The 24,048-nt window shown below is 40.2% G+C and overlaps 1 protein-coding gene across 9 annotated transcripts in view; it reads left to right on the forward strand.

Annotated features, from left to right (window-relative positions):
• Window positions 1–24,048, forward strand: part of snap25 (synaptosome associated protein 25) — a 101,684-nt gene that overhangs the window by 62,765 nt on the left and 14,871 nt on the right. For 5 of the 9 annotated variants that reach the window (XM_022227542.2, XM_022227538.2, XM_022227536.2 and 2 more), the window contains 5 exons: window positions 4,249–4,290; window positions 17,162–17,210; window positions 19,868–19,985; window positions 20,368–20,505; window positions 21,786–21,930. In XM_022227542.2, coding sequence (XP_022083234.1) covers window positions 4,249–4,290; window positions 17,162–17,210; window positions 19,868–19,985; window positions 20,368–20,505; window positions 21,786–21,930 — 492 coding nt within the window. Of the gene's footprint in view, window positions 1–4,248; window positions 4,291–17,161; window positions 17,211–17,926; window positions 17,976–19,867; window positions 19,986–20,367; window positions 20,506–21,785; window positions 21,931–24,048 lie in introns of all 9 variants that reach the window. The other 4 variants (XM_022227543.2, XM_022227537.2, XM_022227535.2 and 1 more) reach the window with 1 other exon arrangement.

Consider the following 24,048-nt stretch of genomic DNA (forward strand, 5'->3'; position numbering starts at 1 on the left):
ACGTATTTTTTTACACGAGCCAGGCCACATGGCGTGCATGCAATGCTGATATGGTAAGAACGCCCTGAGAGTTCAGAAGTATTTAGTTTGTTTGAGACTTTGGTTTAATAATCTGAAGATTGATAACGTGTGGAGAATTGTCCACTTGTCATTTTGTCCTTTGATTTCGACTTTTTTGGTTTGTAAAGTTGCCCTCTTGTTGTTTTGTCTGTTGCTTGGTTTTGACTTTCTCATTTTTGTAAATTTATCCTTTTGTTGTGCTTAATCCTTTGCTTGGTTTTGAATATTTTTTGTGGATTTATCCTCTCACCACTTGACTTTACAGTTTATTTACAGTTTCGGTCTCTCGGGGTTTTGTAATTTGTTAATGTTTGACGGTCTTGTGAAAAGAATGTGTTTTGGTGGTTGTTTGTCCTTTATAGGTTTCTCAATGTTTATTACTATTTATTTTGGCCCATTTGGCCCCCCATAGATGTAAGTGGGGATATAATTGCCCTGCGTTCATACCTCTAGACCTTATTTCATTTGGAGCAATTTCTTGATGAAATGACTGCGGCACTGCTTTATGCTTAGGAGATACAAATCAGATTGGGTTGCATTCTTACCTGGTGGTGCCTGAATAAGCTACATTACATCTTTATGCAGTTGAACCCATTTACTTTTGGAGTGTTTAGAAATCCACCATTAAAAAAATGCTTGGTGCAGTCAATTTAATAGAAGGCAAGTGTAGTGATTACACTGGTCCCAACTGAACATCAATTTGGAGGCATGTTTAGGGAGTCAAAGTTTACTCTGTGATGTAGTACATGCTGAGTTCGTCACCTGGATGCCTTTTTTGGGGGATGGATTTGTTGAGAGTGTGCAGTTGGGAGGGGTACAGTGGGAGTGGATTCGACTGTGATTTGACGTATTTACACAGACACCCACTGTGTGTTGTGTGTGAATAAGAGATTTCCCTTTAGTGGGAACAAATCATGTGTGCCCAATATGTTCCTGCAAGCTTGGTGCAGCCACACTGACCATATGCAACCATGCATGTTTGAATCATGCATGTTTATAGTGTCCATGCACATGTATGTCTGTGGCTGGAATGTATGGAGATTGGTGTGGGCACCTGGATCCTTGCCAAACTCTCGCTTCTCTGTGAGGGGGTACTTATGCATAGAGCACATTATCTCCTTGTTGAAACCCTACCTGAGACCAATGCTTAATTAAAGGTTTGAACAGTCACAATGACAGTGACAAATTATGAATCACAATCATAATCAAGTTCATCTTCTTAGGCATTTTCTAGGAACATCGCTGAAATTCCCCAAATCCTCCACGAGGCAGGAGCTCAGCTGGCAAATCTTTAGTATTTATTAAACAAGCACAAGGGGCACAGAGACTTGCGTGAAGTAACAGTGGCTTGGCCTTTACATGTACCTTCCTAGATCCAGCAAAATCTTTCCAAATCCCCAAGTGGATTTTGTTGGATCGAGTGAAGTTTAGTAATAGGGCAGTGCTTACGGTAGCGGGTTAACAGATTAACAAAAACCAAACCAGTGAGGAATACCCTGTTTCTTTAAAGGTCAGTGACTCGTCAGCCATTGACATTTGCAACTGTAATTGCAGGCTGTTGGTCCATGCCATTGAGCACTGTGGCATCCGTGTAATGCATTTAATGAGCCTCGGTGCTGCCAGGGTTTAGGGATTTGATTTCATCCCATTTGTTTCTTGCTAACTCTGGTTGGATGAGAATTTCAAAGTTTTACTCAAAGAGCACACTGATTTATTACACCTGATGCACAGTACGCTGTCTTGACTGACAGTGAAGACCTTTGGAATTAAAGCATGCCAAGCTTTGTGCATTTGTACAGATTCTTCAGTCTGGGCAGTGTTTTGAAAATGTGATCAGGAGTGTAAACTGACTGTTGCAAGAATACGGTTGGTTCAAGAAAGTCATGGACAAAATCATGAATTTGCACTGGTGTTTGATATGTAATTCCCTACTTTTAAGACCCCAGCTTTTGAAAATTTTGTACAACCAGTATACTTGTCAAATTCCTCTGTTGTATTTTTTTATATGGTAAGTAGCAATCCACTGATGATCTGCTGAAAGCAATCACAAGTGGCTGGAAGGCAGTTTGCATCAAACTTGAGCAGGGGGCCCAGATTGAAATTTTTGCTGCTCTTGGGTAATTCCAGTCTGCCCAGCAGTGTCTGAGCCAACCGATGCGAGCTGATTTTCCTGTGATACTTTGGAGTGTGACGAAGGGATTATGGTTTAAGGGGAAAAGCATATCTCCCTTTAGAGAAAGCTATATGTACAATGAAACTCCTAAACATCAGGCGTGCAACTTTTCTCCTCGGGTCAGCTGATTTTCTCTTTTTTCACTTCACACTCATGCCATTGAAAACTGAAAAACGCTACAAATTCTTGTCCAAGTTGCATGTCTGAAACATGTAAATTAGTTATGTACAGTATTACATGATGGCAACGTCAAATGTTCATTTCACCATTGTACCCACTTTGAAGTTCTCATTGTCAAAAGACTGATTTGCCCAAATATCTGTTGCTGATTTTGTTTTTTGTTATATCCCAGGGATATTTTCAACCATACATTCAGAACCATCTGTGAAATTCTCTTTGGTTGTACAAAAAACAAAGAAAAGTGACCTGTGCTGATCGTGATGCATTTCCAACCTCTCCTGAGAAACCTCAGCCCAACTGATGAGCCAAGCATTCATCATTATGCCAACGCAATACAATACACCTCAATTCCCTGATACAGGGCTGCCCGCTTCAAAAGTGAGCATGCACTATTTGACAGTTATGTATTTTATGGGCCCCTGGATTTATGATGTGTGAGACAGGAGACTTGAAGATGTTGTTGCCTTGCTGGCCACTCTAGTCATACATGTATATATAAGCAGATTTTAGCACTTCCTCCCTGATCAATATTGCCAACCACGTCTGTTCTGGAGTTCTACCGGGCTGATACATGAGCTGTGTATGCACAGTGTAGAAACATTCACTCACGTTCGAATAATGAATAGTGATACTTTAAAAAAAATTCATGAAATTCATAATGCGGTCATAAAGTTCATCCGTGATTTTCTTACCCAGTTATGTATGAAGTGTGTGTAATTTATTGTGGTGTTAATTTTAACCTCTGAAAAAGGCTTTAGGGATTTCCTGCAATGTCGACATCTTGTCTGCCATAGTCAAGATAGAATGTACTCTAGGCGTATTCATTCTTTTTGGTAGTTTTTCTGAGTTTGATTTTTCGATGGGTGATATTGGTACAGCCTGAAAAGTTGGAGGGGGATTTTAAGCCCTGTAGAGGATATTTAACTGTGGAAATGTATCGATCACATCACCAACCGTGCACCAACCCAAACTGATGTCTTTCTTTGACGGAATGCAATGTTTGTTTCAGTATGCTGCATCTCAAGGGACTAAGGCTTTTGTGGGCAAAGTCCTTCAAAGTAAATGGGTCATTCTATAAATTCAGGCTCCAAAAGCGTGACATTTTCATATCCCTGTTACACCTGACCTGTGTAATTGACATGGTAATATCACTGAAATTGATTTCAAACTACATCTACTTCTATTTGTTTGGCAGGTTATTCACATTAATTCATTACTCTTGGAAATTAGATCATGCATTCTGAACTTACAAAACATGAGTCAGATGTGACAGGGACACGAAAAAATTGGACCCCCAATTTATAGAATGACCCAAATGCTAAAAATCTTAATTATCATTGCTTAAGATTTTTCCAAATTTGAAACGAAAGGAGAGAAAACACCCCTTCTATACACTCACTGGCTGAAACTCTTGAAGATGTATGTCTGTTTACATGTTGTTCATGTTTAGTTTGAATGAACCTTATGTTGACTTTGTTCTGTAAATGAATGCTTAATTTGCAGTCGATGATTAATAGCAGGATTTTCCGGCGTTGAGTCGGCGCAAACCGTGGTCTTAAAAGTTTACAGTGTAAAAAGCTTTTAGGGTCTGACAGAAAGCAGCAGTAGTTTGCTGAGGGGTTTGCTGTACATTCTACACATCCAGGTTCATTGTTCTTTTTGAAAGCAGAAAGTGATCTGTAAAATGATTAATTTGTGTTTTCCAGTGCTCTTTTAACTTTCTGTTTTGTTTTTTGACTGCAATTTTAATTCCATGTCATTTTTAACGTAAGCCAAATTCATGCAGTGATGAATGGATTTGTTAATACCTTTTTTTTTTACCTTTCTGTCTACAGTCTCTGGAGAGCACGCGGCGCATGCTGCAATTAACAGAAGAGGTATGTAATGTCAGTTATTACCTTAGCTCATACATATTCATGATTTAGAGGCAAACTCTTACTGGTTTGTTCATCACCAAGCATGCACCTGAGGACTCATATGCAAGTCAAATACGCGTTAGTGCTGAACTGTTCAGTTCATGAAACTGTCGCACAGGGGAAGTATGCTCATGCAAAAGGATAGCCTAAACTACATTGTATACGCACACTACACATGGACAGACAGCGGCACACATACATGCCGCCTTTCCTTTGTTCTGGAAACTTAAATGGCAATTGAATATGTCTGAGGCATGGTAAAACAAATGTAACTAGTTTGGAACTAGTTTTATCAATTTCCATTTCCTCGAGAAGCAAATACTGACTCTCAACCGTTAATGAATCAAACTTGTACCTTGTCAGTATGTTTTTAATTCTCCCCGTTGGCATTGCTCTGTATATGTGCATGGTGTGATGAACTGGAATTTTCTGGAGGAAATACATGTATACCATGGTTATTTTGCAATTGAACACCACGCGGCCATCATAGAAGATAATGCTGGCTATTGCTCACTCTCTGTTGAGGTACTGCTCCTTATGGAATTACTGAACAGAAAGACATGCTAAAACGAAAACACACTGCCTCACAAGGAGTTCCTTTGATGTGGATTGCCGATTCTGGCTTAGCATGTCAATTGCATAAGTGATATACATGTATTCTTTCAGGAAAATGGAGCTTACGACCACTGAACTGTTCTTTGACACCTTTGTACGTTGCATGCAAGTAGCTCACAAAAGATTTGTCTGTTTTGTTTTCCACTGTTGTTTTTCCATGTCTTGGTATTTCTGATATGAAGGAGGATGGACTAACAGTGGACATGAGTGCTCCCCGTTCATCAGTGCTGCCACGAAAATTGCTTGAAATGATTTTTCTCAAATTGAAAACTGAAGATGATAACTTTTACTGTGCCTTTCAAGTCAATACCTTGATCGCAACATTCCAAAAATAGCCGACTGCACAAACAAGCAATAATAGCCGGGGGTAGGCTGGGCATCCCACCTCGGACAATCCACACGCATTTATTCAGTGTTGCCTGGGTCTTGCCAATGGCTGTTGGTGTTACTTGAGAAACAACCCGAGCATGAACAATCAAGTCTTGTGATTGGTGGATTGGTTGCCCTCGGGTTGTATACTTAACTGCACCAGATAAACCGGATACATGCAGTAGTAATCACATGGTCACAACTGCATGATAGGATTAAACCCTTGGAATTCTTATATAAATTGTTTGTTTTAAAACAATTGTGTAATTTTTTAGTTCTTAAAATATCTGGCCAACCTGAGAAACATTTTATTGGTTGTTTTGTGAATGTTTATGAGTGCAATAATTTCAAGAAGTGACAGGGTGACAGATGGAATGGAACATTCCATCTTTCCCCAAGTTGAATGATTCTCTCCAGTACATGAATGTGTAACATTCATTTATTGTTTATTTCATACAGTTCCTTGTTCTAATGCATGGTGACTGTGGATTAGAACATTCTTTTGTTTGCAGTGCAACTGTGCCGGGCATCAGTACGAATAATTCAATGATATGCAATCGATGATTCATCAATCAGATGACAGAGATTTTATTCCGGCATTGCATCAAAAGGACTGGCGCTACTTGTTCCTGAAAATAACAGAGTTTGAGTGGCAGTAATTTGATCACAGAAATGGTTGTGCACTGTACGCGATGACACTGTAAGATACAGTTTGGAACAAGTTAAGAGTACTTCTATCTTCCACCCTCCTTCCATGTCAAATTAGACTGCCCTCCCATATTGCAAATGAACATGTACTGGGTACCCATCTCTTAAATGTATACACGTGTGTGTGTGTTACAACTTACATAAATTGTACCTGTACATTACGTGTGCATGTATCCAGCTGGGTTTCTGTGTTGCTGTGTTGCTTCATGAATATGATTCAGTTGGTTTATTATTTTCTTATCGGAGGTTGAATGTTAGTCAGCATTGTTTATTTGGCATCAGGTACACTGCATTTTGCAACATAAATGGATCCCACTGGTGAAGCATCTTTGTTACAGTGCAGATACATTGTATTTTCGCTCATATTTCATGAAAGGTGAAAATGCGGCAGTCGACATGTACATGTATCTGTATTGAATCGTATTTTAATCATGTTTTTAATCACAACTACACAGTTTTGAACAGTCAGCACACAGATTGACATGTGAGAGAGGTTATGCCAACACAACCACAAGAAGAAAAATTAAAATTATAATAATAATAAATGCTTCCTTGAAGTATTTTACTGAATGAAAAGCAAAACAAAATGCATATTGGGACTGTTTCATGCTACCAGTGTCTGGTACTTAGTGTGCTAGGTCCTAGTTTTTGCCAGCTTTCCTTTTTTTGCCTTGACTTTTGTCAGAGTTATTCCCTGATGAATCTTGTCATCCTACATTTAATCAATGAAATTTTATCATAGGATGTTATTATCTTTTTCAAAGTGCAGACCTTTTCCCCATGGTCTATTTTTCTGTCCAGTTGCCAAGAGCAACAGGTGATCAGACTGAATGAGGTTTGTACGTCATGTAGTTTTATGACACTAAAGAAGTTCAAGTATACACAGGCACTTAATGTCCATTACACTTAACAATCAGCCATCAGTGAAGCAGGTACATGTATGATTGCAAGCACTCAGAAGTCTTATTGGATGAAAGCAACGGATGACGTATGAACCGCTGAGCTAGAGAGAGTTTGTAATCTGGTTCTTTCATTTGGTTGTTGGGAAGAAAAAGTTCCTATATGCTTTTATTATCGCTCTTATTTTCAATCAGGGATTAAAAGCCAATTTCACCAAAGTTTTTCAACCAATGCAGATGATTTAGAATGTGTTGTTCCGTATTTTGAAATCAATTTTTGCAGTCCCGCAAGAAAAAGCAGTTGAAGATAGAGCAGCCGTCTGCCATTTGTGATAATTGGTTACTGCTATATTGTACCAGTTGCACTAGTAATGAAAGAAAACATATTTTGCTTAATATGCAAAGGGCTCAAAAAAATAAGTTTGAAAAAGTGGAAAGCAAAAAAACCCCAAAACAAAAACCCAAAATGTAAATAAGTTGCTGCAAAATGCGCATTGACTGAAGTAGTCTGAAATAAAGCTTACCGATAGAGGGGCGTCTGTTTCCGTCCTTGCACTATCCTTACTTTGTCTTTGAGAATAATTGGAAAATTGGAGCTTACTCATACCTTTTCTGATCCATGGTCCAAAATGCAGCAACACACAAGGAAACATAGAAGACTCACTCTTGTGCATTTCATAAATTTAGCAAGCGCCGGCACCTTCGCGTAACCTCTAGAGGAAGAAAATAGAAAGACTCTTGAAATCAGAGTGCAAGTTGGGACAATAATAATTTCCCCAGGCAGGTCCATTGTCATTGATTGCCCACCAATTCTCTTCCACTGGGCCATCCCGGAGGTTTTTAATCACAAAAGTAAACCCCCTCACAGTGCACTTTAGTGCAGGGCAATGTGATCCTAATTCAATTCTAGACCCTCATTCAAGTGTCTGCTGCCAGATTTAGACACACACCGATGCAGTTTGCGACATTTGGTGGCTCCCCGGCATCTTGCAACTCAATCGTCTGTAGCTGAATCTTCCTTCCCCTTTTCTCCCCCTCCCCCCTTTCAACCTACGCCTTTTACCTCTTACCTTCTTCAAGTAACAGGATACTGTGTCTGACTTATAGACAGATGTCCTGGTCAGGTTTGGAAAATGTCAAAGTTGTACTCCTGTACATGTATTCTGGGAGAGGCTGTTGATCTATCAACAGGACATCCTATCCATCTTGTCATTGGATTCAGGACTAGGTGTCTACTCCTACTTCCAGTCAACAAGCAATGCAAAAACACAGAGCAGAGAGATGGATACTGGACATTCAGCTGAGATGAATTACTTGGGTCCTCCATTGGCTGAGGGTCCCAAATTTGTAAATTGTCTGCAAATTCTATGGGGGCCCCTCCATAAAGTTTTCAAGTCAAAACAAAAGAACAGCAAAATGTGTATGATGGCATTTATTTCTGTGTGTCTGCACGTTCTGAATGAAACAACCCACCAGCAAAAAATAACACCTGACAAAAAGTACGCTTTGGAGAACTTGATACCCTAGCTGTCAACTCCTTGTTTAATCTGAAGAGGAAGCAAAGGGGAAAAAAATAGAGCATGAGTCATCACCACAACAACTGCAAGGTTTTCTGAATAAGCCTTTTGAGAGTTAAATCTGAATAAAATCTGGTACACTGAGTTCTTTAAATTCAAATGAACATAACAATTTGAATTCTCCATACTTAAACCACTGTTGCTATACCTCGTGATTTGGGGCAAGCTTTTGCTTAGTTACATGACAGATGCCCTGCACCAATACACTGTTCTCAATGGATAAGAAGGGTACAAACAAATCAGTCCATTTCAGAGATGGTGATCACTATACTCAAGCTTGCCTCGAATCACGAGGTTTAGCAACAGTGTCTTTAGTCTGGGGAATTCAAATTGTTATGCTTATGTGCAATCAGATAACTCAGTGTACCAGATTGTATTCAAATTTAACTCGCAAAAATTTCAGTTGCCTGAGAACAGGTTTTCATTCAGAAAGGCACACTGCATTGCACTTTTTAAAAATGCACCACAAAGGCTCAAACCAGATTCCCCCTCCCACACTCCCCAATATTTGTAGGCTCCCACTGGTCCGTAGCGACATGAAAGGCTATGGCATCTTTCCTCAGAGAGGAAGGACATGTTTGCCCTCTCTCCCATTGTCTGTGCTGCCCACTCATCAGCTCGTAGGGTATGCTGTATTGTGAAATTTCTTGATTAGCTTGTGCTAGGTGCTCCAGAAAATCCTGACAAACAAAAAATGTGCATATTAGAGTCATGAGTTATTGGTTGGGTTGGATTTGCCTAAACTTGTAAATTCAAGGATTTCCAGCTTGAAAGAAATAAGTGAGGTTAAACTTTCTGTTCAGTTCCCAGTAGATAACTAAGGGCCATTTAGGGTTTTAATGCAATTAAATTCAGTTGTTACCATTAAAAAAAGAGACTGTTTTAGGGGACTCTGGTGTTTTGAAGTTAGGTTCACCCAAAATATCAGGACTGCTCTGAAGATTTAAAAATGCACTGATTTATTGAAGGTACATGGCAAAGTTTAGTTATTAGGTTTATTTTGATTTATTTAACCACAGATATGTCATTCATTTGTGAAGAAACCTTGCTTATAATGTTCACGTGAGCTTATACGCAATTTTATCCTGTATGTGGAATTAAATGCTTTTTTGGCAAGAGCAGTAAACATTTGCATCTTTTCGATCTATTATCGAATATTCAGATATATTCCAAATTTGAATAGTTGAATGCAAAATTTATAAAAAGGAGGGAGAATTTTCTTTTGTTTCAAATGAGAAAAGTTGCACTATGGAGGCTTGTTTCAAGCAGACCCAAAGGAAAAGCAACAGAAATCTTACAATAATTCAAAAAGTAAATCATTCATTGAAAAACAAGAAGTATTTTTTTATCTCTTAAATTTTGCTAAATCATGGCTGGAGATACCCCTACCCTTGAGCTGATATTATACTGATTATAATGCACTGATTATAATGTACTGATTATTGTGTGTGTTATTGCAACTGAGTTTGTATGGTTTGTTCATCAAGAATCTGCCGGGCGGCACGACTAAATATTCAGATCTTTGATTGAATTGAAGGTCGAATATTCAAATAGGGAATTATTCCAATTGACTCAGCCCTACTGAGCCGACAGGACGATTTGTCGTGTAATTCTGCATTCTTCACTTGGAGAAAAAAAATGTTCTGAAATAGCAGTCTTTGGTATTTTAAATATTAAATTTTTAGTTGATAATCTCTTCCTTTGTAGCATGATGTTTGCCCACTGACCTCAAGTCAAAAAGGATTCTTGGTATTCAGGGGCAGCATTCCTTTAGACAAACTTTAAGGCCAAGATGAAACAGGGCACATGGTAATATCTTAAACTTGATCTCTTTGTCAGTTGATCTTTTGGATGTTTGTTCAAGTATGTGTATCTTATCTAAATAAGTTTTGAATGGATTTTTCCCACAAGCAAGTGCTATGTTCCATGTTGAAGATGAGACAAGGATTCTGTTCAGTAGGTAGAGCACAGAATCCGGGACAACTCAACCTGTTCTCAACCTGGTCAGTTCTCAAGTACCAGTAGATCATAAATGCTCAGGAATTCATGATTCATTCTCTGCCCATGTATTTGAAGATGGGGAAGAAATGACGTGAACTTTCCTCGAAGTTCATCAAAGTCTGTGGCTGGTTTCAATATTGACTCTAGACAAATTGGTTCTTGTCTGGCAGACACCTTCCTAGCGTCTCTCCCACCATTAATCAAAGCTCAGGATTCATCACATCAACCTCGGTGATGGTTACTCACCCCCCCTCTGTTTGATCTTCATATTAATGGTCACTTCACCACGTCAGTATTTCAAAGGGCTAAGGTGTGTTTTAATGTCACCATTCTGGCGGCAGAAGTGTGATGGGGGGAGGGTCCCCCCTCCCCCACTTTTTGACTGGGTGGGGGACATGGGTCTCTCCTTTTGGCACATCCTGTGATAAGGCAGGGCTTAATGGGTAAGTCTGTTTATGCCTGTTGGTTTCACAACTGGCCCTCCACTTTGAAAATCATTTCACTACCATTGGATGTCACTATTGTGACAGTCCCGCAAAATTTCAATTTTTTTTTCAAGATGACAGTAATACAAGTGAACAGAGAAACGTTTATGGCATTGAACACGTTTTGAGACCTGGTGGATAAATGCTAATTAGGCAGTAAGATACCAACTGAAATTTGACTTTGTAAAATTGAAATCTTGGAATTCCTTTTAATCTGCATCATTAGTGTGAAACTTCCAGGCTCCTTTTCTTCTCAAATGGATTCAGTTCAGTAAAGGTCTAACACTGCTTACTCCAAATTTCCATGGCAATCGGTAATGCAAACTTGCTGTGTCCAAAGTGCAACCTGGCCTTTTTTTTACAGTTTTTTTTTTTTAAGTTGAAAGGCTGAGGGATGAATATTTCTTAATTATCCTCGGTCCAGCCACATCTGTGTTTGCTTTGGCAAGGTAGGCTCTCCAAAGTTCTCCCCAAATGGGGTCACTATTAGGAATTCATCAAAGGGCCATGTGCACAGTACTGTCCTCGAAATGCACAATGTGATTGCAAGTGGGCAAAATGTACACAGAAGGAAGTGGGACAAAATGTATCCTGGTCTTCAAGAGGACGGAGATAGCCAGTGGGGGAGAAAAACAAGGCAGAAGGGCTGCTGGGCACGCACACAATTTGTTTGAACGTGGAGGTTAAAAGTGGAATTATTCTCATCGGCCCTTTTGCATGCAGTCTTGCACTCTCTTGTCAGTCCACTCTTGACCTAATATGAGATCGGTTTCACACGTCAGTACAGGAATCAATAAGGAACTTACGAAGAAACCGAATTTTGCTGAACCGCATACTCTGTTGAAATTGGGGGGTCAACAGCATTAATATGTAACCAGTGTGTTTATGCAATAAAAGGGAACTCCACCCTCTCTCACCAACAGCTGATGAATTGCCAGAACAATTGTAAGACTCCCCTCCTCCTGAAAACATTCTTTGTTTGCTCCTAGCATTATGGAACCAAATTTAAACCCAAGTCGCAAGGTGGGAAGGTCTCTTACAAGAGGCTGTCACTGACCTATTTTCATTGGCAAAGACCATGGTGCCCCACACACAGTATTTAGACAGTTGGCAAGCCTTCAAAGTGTTATAAATTGAAAAGAAAGTTGACAAACATGGAGCCAGTTCTCAGTAGTGGAGCAGCGTGCATGATGAGGACAACTCTTCATGGCACAGGTGGTGACCATTCAATTTGACAAAGAATTCATGGTTATTGTATGTGGGCCCCATTGTTGCTAACCAAATGGTTGCTCAGCAAAGGCATGCACACTGCAGTGGTGGCCAATTAATTTCTTGGAAGCCATGTGGTCATGTGTTACTATGATGCATTGGTCTCTCTCAACTGACATCAGGTCCTACAGATTGCCACGTGCATCGGCCTTTTGGTTGTCAAATTTTCTTGCCATGCATTGGCTGCTCCATATTTTACAGACATTTGGATTGTCAACAAGCATGCGTGTGTAGAACATTTGCACACTGTAATTGTCCCACTCTGTAATTGTCCAACAGAGATGGTTTCTTCTGAAAGAGACTCATTTTAATCCAATCCTATTCTGTATGTACATGTACATGTAGATTCGTGTAGGAGGCCAACCATCCCTGATTAGAAATTGGTCATGTCTGCATCAAGCTTACCTAACTTGTGTTGTGGGACTCGAGTCACTTTTTTGGTGACTCGCACGTGACTCAAGTCAAATTGGAAAATGAATTGTACTCGTACTTGACCATGATGACTCAGACTCGAGCTTTTTGACTTGTGAATTGAGTCCTGTAATTTTCTAAAAAGCAGCTGAGCAGAAGATTCTGGCTCAATAAATATATATATTTGCTAACACTTTCCAGCTGAAAAAGGTTAGCTCTGTGTGGACATGTTGGTTCTGTTCGTAACATTAGCTTACAGAGCCAAAGTTCTTAGCAATTCACATGCAAAGATGCTCTGAGAAATCCCCCGTCAGTATTAAGAACAAAATTGTTATCTGACGAACCTTGCTGAAGTCTACAAATGGACAATGTTGGGCAAACATGTTCATCCTCGGGTAATTGAAGTGCAGTGTGCCAAGTGGCCCCTTGGTTATGTATGTTTTTATAGTAGAACGAAAGCATATAGTACCACAATGGTGCTTTTCTTTGACATGCAGCCTTCCACAGGGAAGTCACAGCAAATCTGTATTGCCTATAAGCCAATTTAATTACGTGGACTCAGTGAAGTTTGCAATCTGAAAGCAAGGTCAGACTGGACAATTATCCACCATTCCAGAGGGAAATTACAAAATTGAAATTGGGATTAAACATCAAGACCACTCTACCTCAAAGTGGATGTTTCCATGCAGTGCCATCAGTCCAAAAGATTAATAGATCCCTGTCATCTGATCGGTGTGTTGTGGATTGTATGTCGTTTGGTTATGGGAAAATTCAATCGTGCTGTTGTTAAATATATCCCTTTAGTATACCATGGAGTACTGGTATGCCGACATGTGGTTGATTTAGTTGGAAATCTTACCAAGATGAGAAAGTAAAACATCAACTTGTGCACAAGAAGGATTTTCATTATTCATGCAGTGGAAAGTATAATTTCTTTCGGTGACAGATTTGATGTTCCATTTTACTCCACTTTGCCTCATGGAATAGAACATTCAACCTGTCATTTAGTGAAAATATTCTTACCATTACATGCATAAATGTCGATGATGTATCGTACATTTGAACCAGAATGAAGATCCTGTCACAAAATGCAAGTGTGCCATAAGTTAAATGCTTTTACGTTTAAAAGAGATCTTTTCCCCTCGATTTCCACTCCTTAATAACACCCCCCCCCCAAACAGACTCAACAGCTTGAGTCTCTCTCTCTCTCCCTAATCAATAAGATGATCACCTAACATCCAGCTTCCCAGGCGAATTCCATGCCAAAAAAGGACTACTTAAAATGCCATTTGAGTAAGGGGGGAGGGGATCCTGCATCCATCCTCTGTGTGTCAGCAAAGCGACCATGGCAACAAGATGTGTGGAGGCTATGGTTCATATGCAATTGGAACACTGTACTTGTTCCACACTGGAATGCGTCAGTGCCCTTTTACATGCACACAGGTCTGTCTTAACCAACAAGCCTGTCTTCCTTTGCTGCAGATTCTCTGATAGGAGATTTCTGTTTTGCTTGTGCGTGCTGGTCATCCATGGAATTTCGATCGTCGGGGCTTGAGAAAAATTTCAAAAACTATTTTGCGCTATATCTAAATTGCCCTTAAAGTGGTTTTCTCTGGGAGGCCATTATTGGTTGTTGTGAAACTGAGGTTGGCGGTTGCTTCTTAAATGCAATTTTGTAAGCATCGATGGGTTAAATGTAATTTTTGTGTCATGGCTGCCCAGGGACATTTTGGGAAGTATAAATTGTGAAGTAAGAAAGATGGGGAAAAAAGTGCCATTTGGAACTCTTGTCGACGTGAGCAAATGCCATCTCTGTCCACCCCTTTTTACAGTTTATACCATCGCTGTCTTGACAAACTAACACACAAATGCTGTTTGGGATACACATTGTGAAAATCTTGCAATAAATAATTTTGGTTTCACAAACTGACATGAAGGTAACAGTACGTGCACACTTTACACAGTGATATGTAATTTATAAATTTTGGTTTTCACAAATTACATGTAACACACAAGCATGTTGTAGATATACGGGTACAGTTCAGAAAAAAATACTTTAAAAAAAATACATTTGGGACAAAGCGGCATTTACCCAAAAACCTCTCAAACTTGGGAAAACAAAAATGTTTTGAGTACTCAAGAAGGGATTAATGTGGCAGTTCTTGAAAATGAAAATGACTTTGAAATGTGAATTGTCTGCACACAAATATCACTGTGTGTCAGTTTGTCATGTCGGTGGCAATACAAACACATCCCCTTCTGTGAATCTCTAAAGCACTATTGAAGGTATGGTGTTTACGCCTGAGCCTCAAGCTCAAATTTTAACTTCGATGGCTGTTATAAGAAAGATAATTTGAGAATTTCCTCTTGCTTGTCTACCGACATGTACAAATTTTCCTTGCACTAAAGTATCCAAGGTTCCCCGACTTGTAGAAATTTAAATGTATAAAGATACTTTTCTTTTCAAAACCACACACCTCTTACTTAAAAAACAAATCTGACTTTTTAAACTGAGTGACTTAATTTTCTCACTTTGTCTTGTTTGTCTAGTTGTGAAACCTTTGTTTATATACCTGTAAATCACTAGCTGCAGCACAGTCACTGAAGGGGGCTGTCTGGAGAACAGTGGATTGACCACAGAATGCGGAGGTGTCCCATTTGTTGGGCAAACTGAACAATCAAAACACTCATGTGAGAGGCGTGCTGCCAGCCAGCCGGTCTGCCACAATGTTGTGGGGGGGGTATATGTGGGTAGCATATATTCCCGCTCAGCAGCGAAGAAAAAAGAATATCCCTCCAAGCAGTGTTTGCACGCACTGTGCAAATGCATCTCTTGCATGAAAGATCTTGGCCAGCTAGCCCCAAGAAATGCATGTCTGTAAAAGGTTCTCGGATTTCTCCTGCCAAATGCTGCCTGTGATGAAAAATCCAAATTGTGTAGGTGCTCATGAGGCATCAGTAATTTAAGCATCAATTAGAGATCCCACCTTCCTGACATCCATTCAAATTATCTATCAACTGATTCATACCTGACACTGAGATGAGCACAGCAAAGGACATTTCTACACACCGTCAAATTATGGAGTTCTTACTGTTCACCACAAGGAAATAAAGTGGGTAATTTCTGCGCTATTTCCTCCAAATGAGTGATAATTTTGAACTCGTTTTTTTTGTTGGAGGGGTCAATACTCCGGTCCTGTAAACAGACAATTTAGGGTGTTCCGATGTGTTCCTCTATTCCGATGTGACATGCAATTGAGCATAACTGAACACTCAGTTTCCATTCGTCTGTTATAATTGTGTGAATCAATGCAATCTTCCCACTCACTGCCTTTATTTTTTTTAAACGTGGGTCCTTTAGCTTGGATAACATGCTGTGACATAATCTCTTGGCAGTGTTTCTTGCCTGACCCACATTGCAGATTGATGTCCGACTTCATTAGATCAGACTTCACCGAGCACTAGTACGCTTTAGCTCCGCAGCATTTCATTCCGCCAGGCAGGCGAGCTCAGCATAAATGTTCTGGGAATTAGTGTCATGTTTGCCAGATGTCAGGTTTTTTTTTTTTCCCCTGCCCTGAGGCAAAATGTAAATATGGGCACCTCGATCTGTGCCCGTGACGTGAAAGGCATAATCACCAGATGTTAGAGCAATAAGAATGTTTTTGAGTTGATGATATTTTTATGTTGATGACCCAAGAAATTAATGCTTGTTTTGTGGTGTGTGTGGGGGGTGTTTGTTTTTTTATGTTATAAATATAGGTTTTTTTGTCTTTGTTTTCTTTTTTCTTTTCATTTCATTGTTTATCAGTTCTTTATTGTGGTATTTCCTGTTTTATTCCCCCCCCCTAAAAAAAAAGAAGGAAAATGAATACAAAGCAGGAGGCTCCTGGGGAAAATTCACAATTGCGGAAACCGACGGAATCACAAAATTGAGGCTGTCACATAGGATCGAGTTTGGCCAGAGAGATAAAGAGATTGGCAGACTCGCTGGACAGTCACAACCACGCTGCAGTGTACTCTGCCTTTATCAGTTTTATATCAAGATTACAGATTTGATTTGATTTGCTGGGGTCCAATATTAAATGAGAGGCAGAGACGGTCATGTACATGCGTGACTTCTTAAGGTTTAGTTACCTGGTAGTGTGGTACTTATCCTTTGACAACCTGTGCCATATATAGACCACCTACAGGAAGACTTAAATGACAACAGCGTACATGTATTTAATGTAATCACTTCCAATAAGTCTTGACTGTGTTTCTGTCATGTTGTGCATTCCCTTGTGGTAAAAGTTTGGCAAAGAACAGTAAAAGAATATTTTCCCAGGGGTCTGCTTTGACCATTGATTGTTCAACAGCCTTTGCTTTTAACCCCGTGTGCTTTCTTTGTTGTTTAGAATTGGAAATCTTTTGCACTGCTTTTTTTCTGTCAGTCTCCTTTATACTTGTCATAGACCGGTATTTGTGACATGTAACGTATGCTTGTGTACAAATTCAGAGTCAGGATGTTGGCATCAAGACACTTGTTATGCTGGATGAGCAGGGAGGTATGTATCACCAGAGGGCATTATTTGTGGTGGCGCCCTCCACATTTCATTCCCATTCTGCAGCTGGTTATGGTTTCTACTATGTGCAAGTGGGCAGAATCTGAATGGACCACTGGAATTTTGCCTGTGGAATATTCTGGCCCTAGGACATAAGACAGACAGAAAATGGAGAGGGCCCCATTTGTTGATGAGTGGAGACTCTTAACCAGCTCATAGAATACCATGCGGAGCTTGAGAAGTGTGAAATTAGTGCAATCCCCTCCCCCAAAAAGAAGTGAAATAGACCAAGCCATTTGTTGCCTTTTCACACTTCACAATGCGACAGACTAACGTAACTTGTACTTGATTTATCACATTGACATTTTTATTGATCTCTTCTTTTTCCTTCTGTTACCTTGGTTGCAATTTTCCTTTCCCCCGGTGTTTCGATCTGAACTATCCCTTTTCCCGTAATGTCTGTTGGTCTCAAAACCTCAATGCCATTCGTTCCCTCTTTCATCCTTGTACACTGTCGCTTGTTTTTATCTGTAACATCCCATCAAACTCCCTCGATAACTGTACTTGTTACCACTGTCCATCTTTTGTATGTTCACACACCTTTGTTTTGTCTGTGTTACTGTTTGTTTTATGTCTCATGGTACCCCCATCACCTGTCTCTTCTCCTCCACCACCCTGTCTATTACCCACAACTTTACCACCAATCCTCACATGTGTAGAGTAAGGAAGCGGGGATCCGGACTCTTGTTATGTTGGATGAACAAGGAGGTGACATCTTGACTCTTTTTCTTTCCTCCTAACATTCTCTGTTGGATGCCGTGTCGTGGATGTCATGCACCCCGAACATATTTGATTGACCCATTAAATGTGTCCCAGTATGCTTTGTAACCATCCACTGTTTAAGGGTTCAATTTTGCCTCACTGCTGAGTTAAAGATTACCAAGAAAACTACACGTGTAACTGCAATAATTTACAAATTAACTCACTGAGTGGTGTCAAATTCCATACACTCTCAAGCGTTGCTAATTTCCAATGATCAAAATAGAGCAATTGAAAGATTATTCTATTTGCCGAGCATCAAGCAGTGATGTGAAATTGATCCAACCCCTTTTGCCGCTCTATTTTGTGTTCATAAAAGCTGTATACATGTCATACACTGACGGATGGTCTTTTATGGCTTGTGGGTTTTTCAATAGAATTTTTGAACTAATTGACGTGTATCTGGAGGCGAGAATATCCCACCTCCCTCAAGCTCTCACTCAGTGGTTAAATTAAATTATACTGAAAATGAACTTAAATTACGCTGCTCAAACCATCCAGTTAAGCTATTGTTTAAAAAATTTAACTTGCTCTTTCAAAATCCATAAAGCTGCAAAGAAATTCCAGTGAGATACTTTCAATTACTTTCCTGTTTGTTTATCCTTTCTTCCCGACCATGTTAACTTTCTGGTCATCCATCCACCTACAGCGTTCTGTAGATATGAGATGCTGGGATTCAGATCATTATTCAGGGGTAACCTTGACATATTTAAAAACTCCGGTGGGACCAGCCATTACAGCTTTTTTGCATTGTTTCATCATCCTGAACAAAGACATGTATACAGCACATTTGATTAAATAGATGTACAGGTATGTTTTAGTTACAGTTTTGTTCTAGTGAAGTTGTCCGATAATCAAGTGAGAACAGTGATGAGTTGTCTCCAATGTAGAGTAGCTATAGTGCTATAGTGTGATTGTCTTGGAAATTGAACAGACTTTACTCACCCGATATTGCATCAGTGTGTTGCTGAGTTTACTTCACTCTTCTTGGCATATTGCATTAATGCTGTCAAGCACCTTTGAGGCAAAGCAAGTTGAGGCTACTTAAGGGGATTCCTGTGGGGCCAAAATCCCATCTGAACAGCCCCAAGCCCTTGTGTCTCAAGATGCCGGATAGCTCTGAATGTACTGTGCAATGACACTCTGCTTTGCTTATTGATGAAGTACCACAGCAGTCGATGCAGCTGACAGATCTGTGGCAATGATTGGAGAAAATAAAAGAAAACAGACAGAGGAGGGCTTAAATTATAAGGTCTTGAAGATCAGTGGCTGAAGTGATACTTCAAAGATAAAGAGTTTCAAACGTGCAGGTCTCTTGTTAGTCTTAATCATTCGTAGATGTATATACCCTTTGCAGTGTAGTGCAACCAGTCACCTGTGTTATGAGAATAGTATTAGGTACACACCTATGTACATGTATTTTTGTTTTCAGTATGTGCCATTTGTTCCTGAGTAGTTTTCTTAGGTAGTACTTTACCCATGTTTTGTTTTTCATGTTTAAACCCTGAGTTGTGACAAATTGTGACTTGTGATTATTGAAAAAGGTTTGGTTAAACTTGAATCATTTTGGGGAGGGGATCATTAAAGGGAAAACTAGTGGTCAGTCATTGATTTTTGGAGCTTTATTTGGAATGGGTAGTGGAAGTACTGCCGGGTTTCGTAGAGAATTATGATTCACTGTGTTCTCTCCACCTTCTCCGTTTGACTGCCGTTTTGTGACAAGATATTTGTATTTTTAAAAGTTGTGACAACTTATTCAGTGTTGTACCGTGTAACATAGACATGACAGAAGATTTCCATATGATTTGTAGGATGACATTTCACTGTGCTTCCCATCACAGAGCAACTTGATCGGATTGAGGAAGGCATGGATCAGATCAACTCAGACATGCGTGAAGCCGAGAAGAATCTCACCGGTCTGGAGAAATGCTGCGGCCTGTGCGTCTGCCCCTGGAAGAAGTAAGGCGGAAAAAAAATGAAAACAACCCCCCGCAGCAAAAATAAAAGAGCAACTGTGAGAAATTATTGGGGGAGGGTACCTTGGGGAAAAAAACACCAAAGACGTTATGATGATCACAGCACAAGGCAGCCAATGGCTGAATCAGACCCAGCACTCTATCAAAGACCGATTGCGACAGGTCATTTCCTTTACCAAATGTTGTGAAGGAAATGAAAAAAAAAAACCTGAATGTCACAAAGTAGACTTGCCATTTTCACCCTGCACTGGTAGGACCAGACATCTGTGCTCGACTTTTCTTCAAGTTCACCTTACTAATCCGGGTTGAAATGATACTGAAGAAATTTGTGTTGACAAGCTCCTTTTTCTGTGCTGTACACGTAGGTTCATGAACTTTGAGACAGGAGACGACTACAAGAAGACATGGAAGTCATCTGAAGATGGCAAGGTGAACTCCAACCAGCCAATGCGCATGGAGGATAACCGTGATGGCAGTGCTATGCCCTCGTCTTACATCACAAGGTAAAGATAGATTCATGTGATCAGAGCAGCCTCTTACATTTATGTGAGACCTGGTTGGAAGTTCTTGTACCGAAACTCACAGCAGCAAAATCTGTGAACATTTCAACCACGGCTTTGAAAATCTGCCCGCATGAATTGTAAAGTTGGTAATAGAGTCCTGCCTCTTGTAGTCTGAACATGGTGTGAATATTGTATCTGGTTTGTAGGGTCTGAAAACAGACGATGCGTTGACCTGATGGCCCTTGACATGCGTCCACACACACAAGTGTGAATTTGCCTGCAACTGGGGACCCCTTATTGTTCCTCTCTTGTTTGTACTTTAACTTTTTTAGAAGACCACCCATATGTTTTGTACACAGTTGTCAATCGGGGACCCTCTGTCAATCGGGGACCTTATTGTCCTCTATTGTTCAGGGTCCCCAATTGAATGCAGAAACAAACTCACACACACCCATACCTGTTTTACATACAAAGTGTGGACATTCCTTTGTTCTCCTGTGGTTAATGAAACTTGAGGAAAGTGCTCCTTTTTCTCCAACTAGGATAACTCCTTCGAGCTGGCTTTTTGTTGATGATTTCCTGGACTGTTCCTCTTCATTTTGCCAGGGATAACCTTGACCCCAAATTGCCTCTGAAACTGTTTTTCAGAGAGGGAGAAACATTGTGTGGACATGTGGGAGTCCACACAACACCATCACACCCTACATAATGTGGACTTCTTTTGTGCAGAGGTCCACACTATGTATGCCACGCCTGCACACACACACAAGGCAGTGCTTCAGCAGTTATATTTACCTTTGAGCTAAGCCAGTCTGACTCTTGGGGAAGATGGAATTGTGCAGTGCCAGGGCAAAAAGTACAATGTTAAACCCACCGAGGACATTGTCCTCACATGCATATTTTATACAGGTAGGGTCTGCAGTCATTTCCCTATGTAATTTTTTTATCACCCAGTCGTCATGCACTGCCTTCCATCTTATCCGCTCTGCGCGGAACAAAAGAGGGCGTGTTTTTCTTGGTACTCACCGCATAGGGACGCCATGAGGTGCGCAAGTATATGCGTGTTTGACGCAGAGAGCGCTGAGTACGCGTAACTAATTTATTCTGCCATGTATGGTCTTTGCGTGCAAGAACCCACTTGTAACCACGTGTCTTTCTTTTGCCGATTAGGGGTACACTTCAGTTCGGGGTGGATACTGAAGTTAGGAGGGAGTATGTGAAATTGTATCAAGTTGAACTCGCCATTAAAAATACAAACCTCCCACTCTGTCTCCCCTCAGGATAACGAATGATGCCCGTGAGGATGAAATGGATGAGAACCTTCAACAGGTGAGCGGCATCGTGGGAAACCTGCGCCACATGGCCATTGACATGCAGAGCGAGATTGAATCTCAGAACCGCCAGGTGGACCGCATCATTGACAAGGTAGGGGTGGCGCTTCTGTCATGGAATAGCGCATTTCAGTTCAGCTTCCTCTCTGCATTTTATGCCCCCTTTTTTCTTTTTAAAGTAAGTTTCAACTCTCACCTTTTTGGGGGGGCTCTTATTTATTTGAGAAAGCATTTTTTTACCCAGATGCCCATGAGCTGTGGATGAATGTTGCAGGGGCTGAATTAAAGGGTTTTTTTGTTTATGGGGACCAAAAAGAAAAATCCTGTGGCCACTCAAACTGCAGTAAATTCTTTAAAAATGTTGAAAAGATTTGACAAATTACAATTGTCAGTTTCACTGAATGTTTCATGGCGAATGTGATGACCAACCATTTTATTACTGTATCACTGACCATACCGATGTTGCTTATGAAGTTTTTTTCATGAAGAGCACCCAGTGAAATGACCGTCTTGTGATTTTGGTGTTAGACGTAGTCAGTGTTGCATGGTCTGTGTTTATATTCCATCCTGTATTGTGTTACCATCATGGTTTCCTTCTGTTTGTTGACAATGTTAAAAAAAACCAAACAGGTGAGTTGTCATCTTTGCATATGTGTGTAATTGTGTATTGGAGGATATTTTCTTCTAACAAGAATACATTTGCATTTGATGCATTACATCACTTGATGCAGATATGCCCTCGTTTTCTGTTGAAAGCAAAACCTAACATCAACTAAGCTTCCGGAAAGGAATAAAAGAGTATCCCCAGCAGTGTGTAATAATTTGATGTCGCATTGAAACAAGGTCAATTTCAATCTCTGACTTCAAAACAGAGCACAAAAAAATAAATTGTTGGTTCTGCGTGTAAATAATTTTAGCATTAGATATTTTGAGGAAGCATTATTGGTTGGGTTGTTTGCTTGTAGTTTATTTCAAACTCTATTTCTCCTTGTTATGTACTGTCTCGCAAACTTAGTAGCCAGAACTTAAAAACAGCTTTGCAGCGCATTGCCAAGATAATATTTTGTGCAAACATCTGTCATGCTATTGTACGATGGAATTAAATGAAATTGCCTAAAAGCTGTTATTGATTACCTCGAATGAATCATAGTATCTGTCGGGGTGCTTAAGTTGTACTTCAGGGGAAAAAAAAAATCTATCTTAGCAAGGCAAGAAGGAATTCATGTTTAAGGACTGGGGAGCACGTTTGCAGCCAGAGCAGAGCAGGGAGACAGCAAAGAAGCTGTCACCAAGGAGATGAGAAGTCTTGAAGTGATCCCAGAGGGCACTTGGTGAATCAGCTCATCTTGACCGCAGAGGGCTGCAGTGTTGAAGGGTGGGGAGCGAGGGAGAGACTTTTACCCCTGAGAAACACTTCCCCCCCCCCCTCGGGCGATGCTGTCACTGGAAGCTCCATGACTGAACTTGTGCAGAAAGGGCTGGGGGCACTGAAACCTGTTGTGTCAGTCTATCTGGATGAATACCGGTGAAATTTTATAAGTTGCCTTGATGCCTGAGACGTAGAGCTTATGGGAAAAGAAAAAACAAAACATAACAGTGTTTTCCTGTGTTAGAGACTGAAGTCGCTGAATCACAAATTTCTCCTCCCGTGCATTCCAGCTCATTAACAAAGGGACGTTAATAACTTTGTCCCATTGAAATGTAGTGGGGAAAAAAATTAACAAGACTGGCTTCTGAGTTTGGTTGTGCCTTCTTCCCTCGTTAGTGGCATAGTAGTGAAACATGTACTGCATGACTGGCATTGGCAGAATGAAGTGATGTTGTATTGCATAGTGCTACAGTACAGTGTTTAGATGGAATGCGTTGATATTGTAATATTGTGAAGTTATTCTCAATTTTTGGTGTTTCTGGTAACTATTCTGTATTCCCATTCTTACAGCATTGTTTGAAGCTATGTCATATTCTTACTAGTTTCACTTAATGTATCAAGTGATACATGTATATGTGCGTTACTCATCCCATTAGCAACTTGATGACTTCCCTTGAGCCATTTCATGTACTAAATATCTCATATTTTGGCTTTTTTTTATCTTTCACTGTTTTGTTTCTCCATTCCACCCTTTTATCCAAAATCCATGAAAAATCCTTTGCTCTGGCCCAATAATTCATCTTGAAAACTGCTTGGTGAATTTTTCATCCACATTTTGACTAT

The sequence above is a fragment of the Acanthaster planci genome, linkage group LG01, assembly GCF_054643075.1.
Source record: "Acanthaster planci isolate LZ-2023a linkage group LG01, COTS_SCS, whole genome shotgun sequence".
Lineage (NCBI taxonomy): Eukaryota > Metazoa > Echinodermata > Asteroidea > Valvatida > Acanthasteridae > Acanthaster > Acanthaster planci.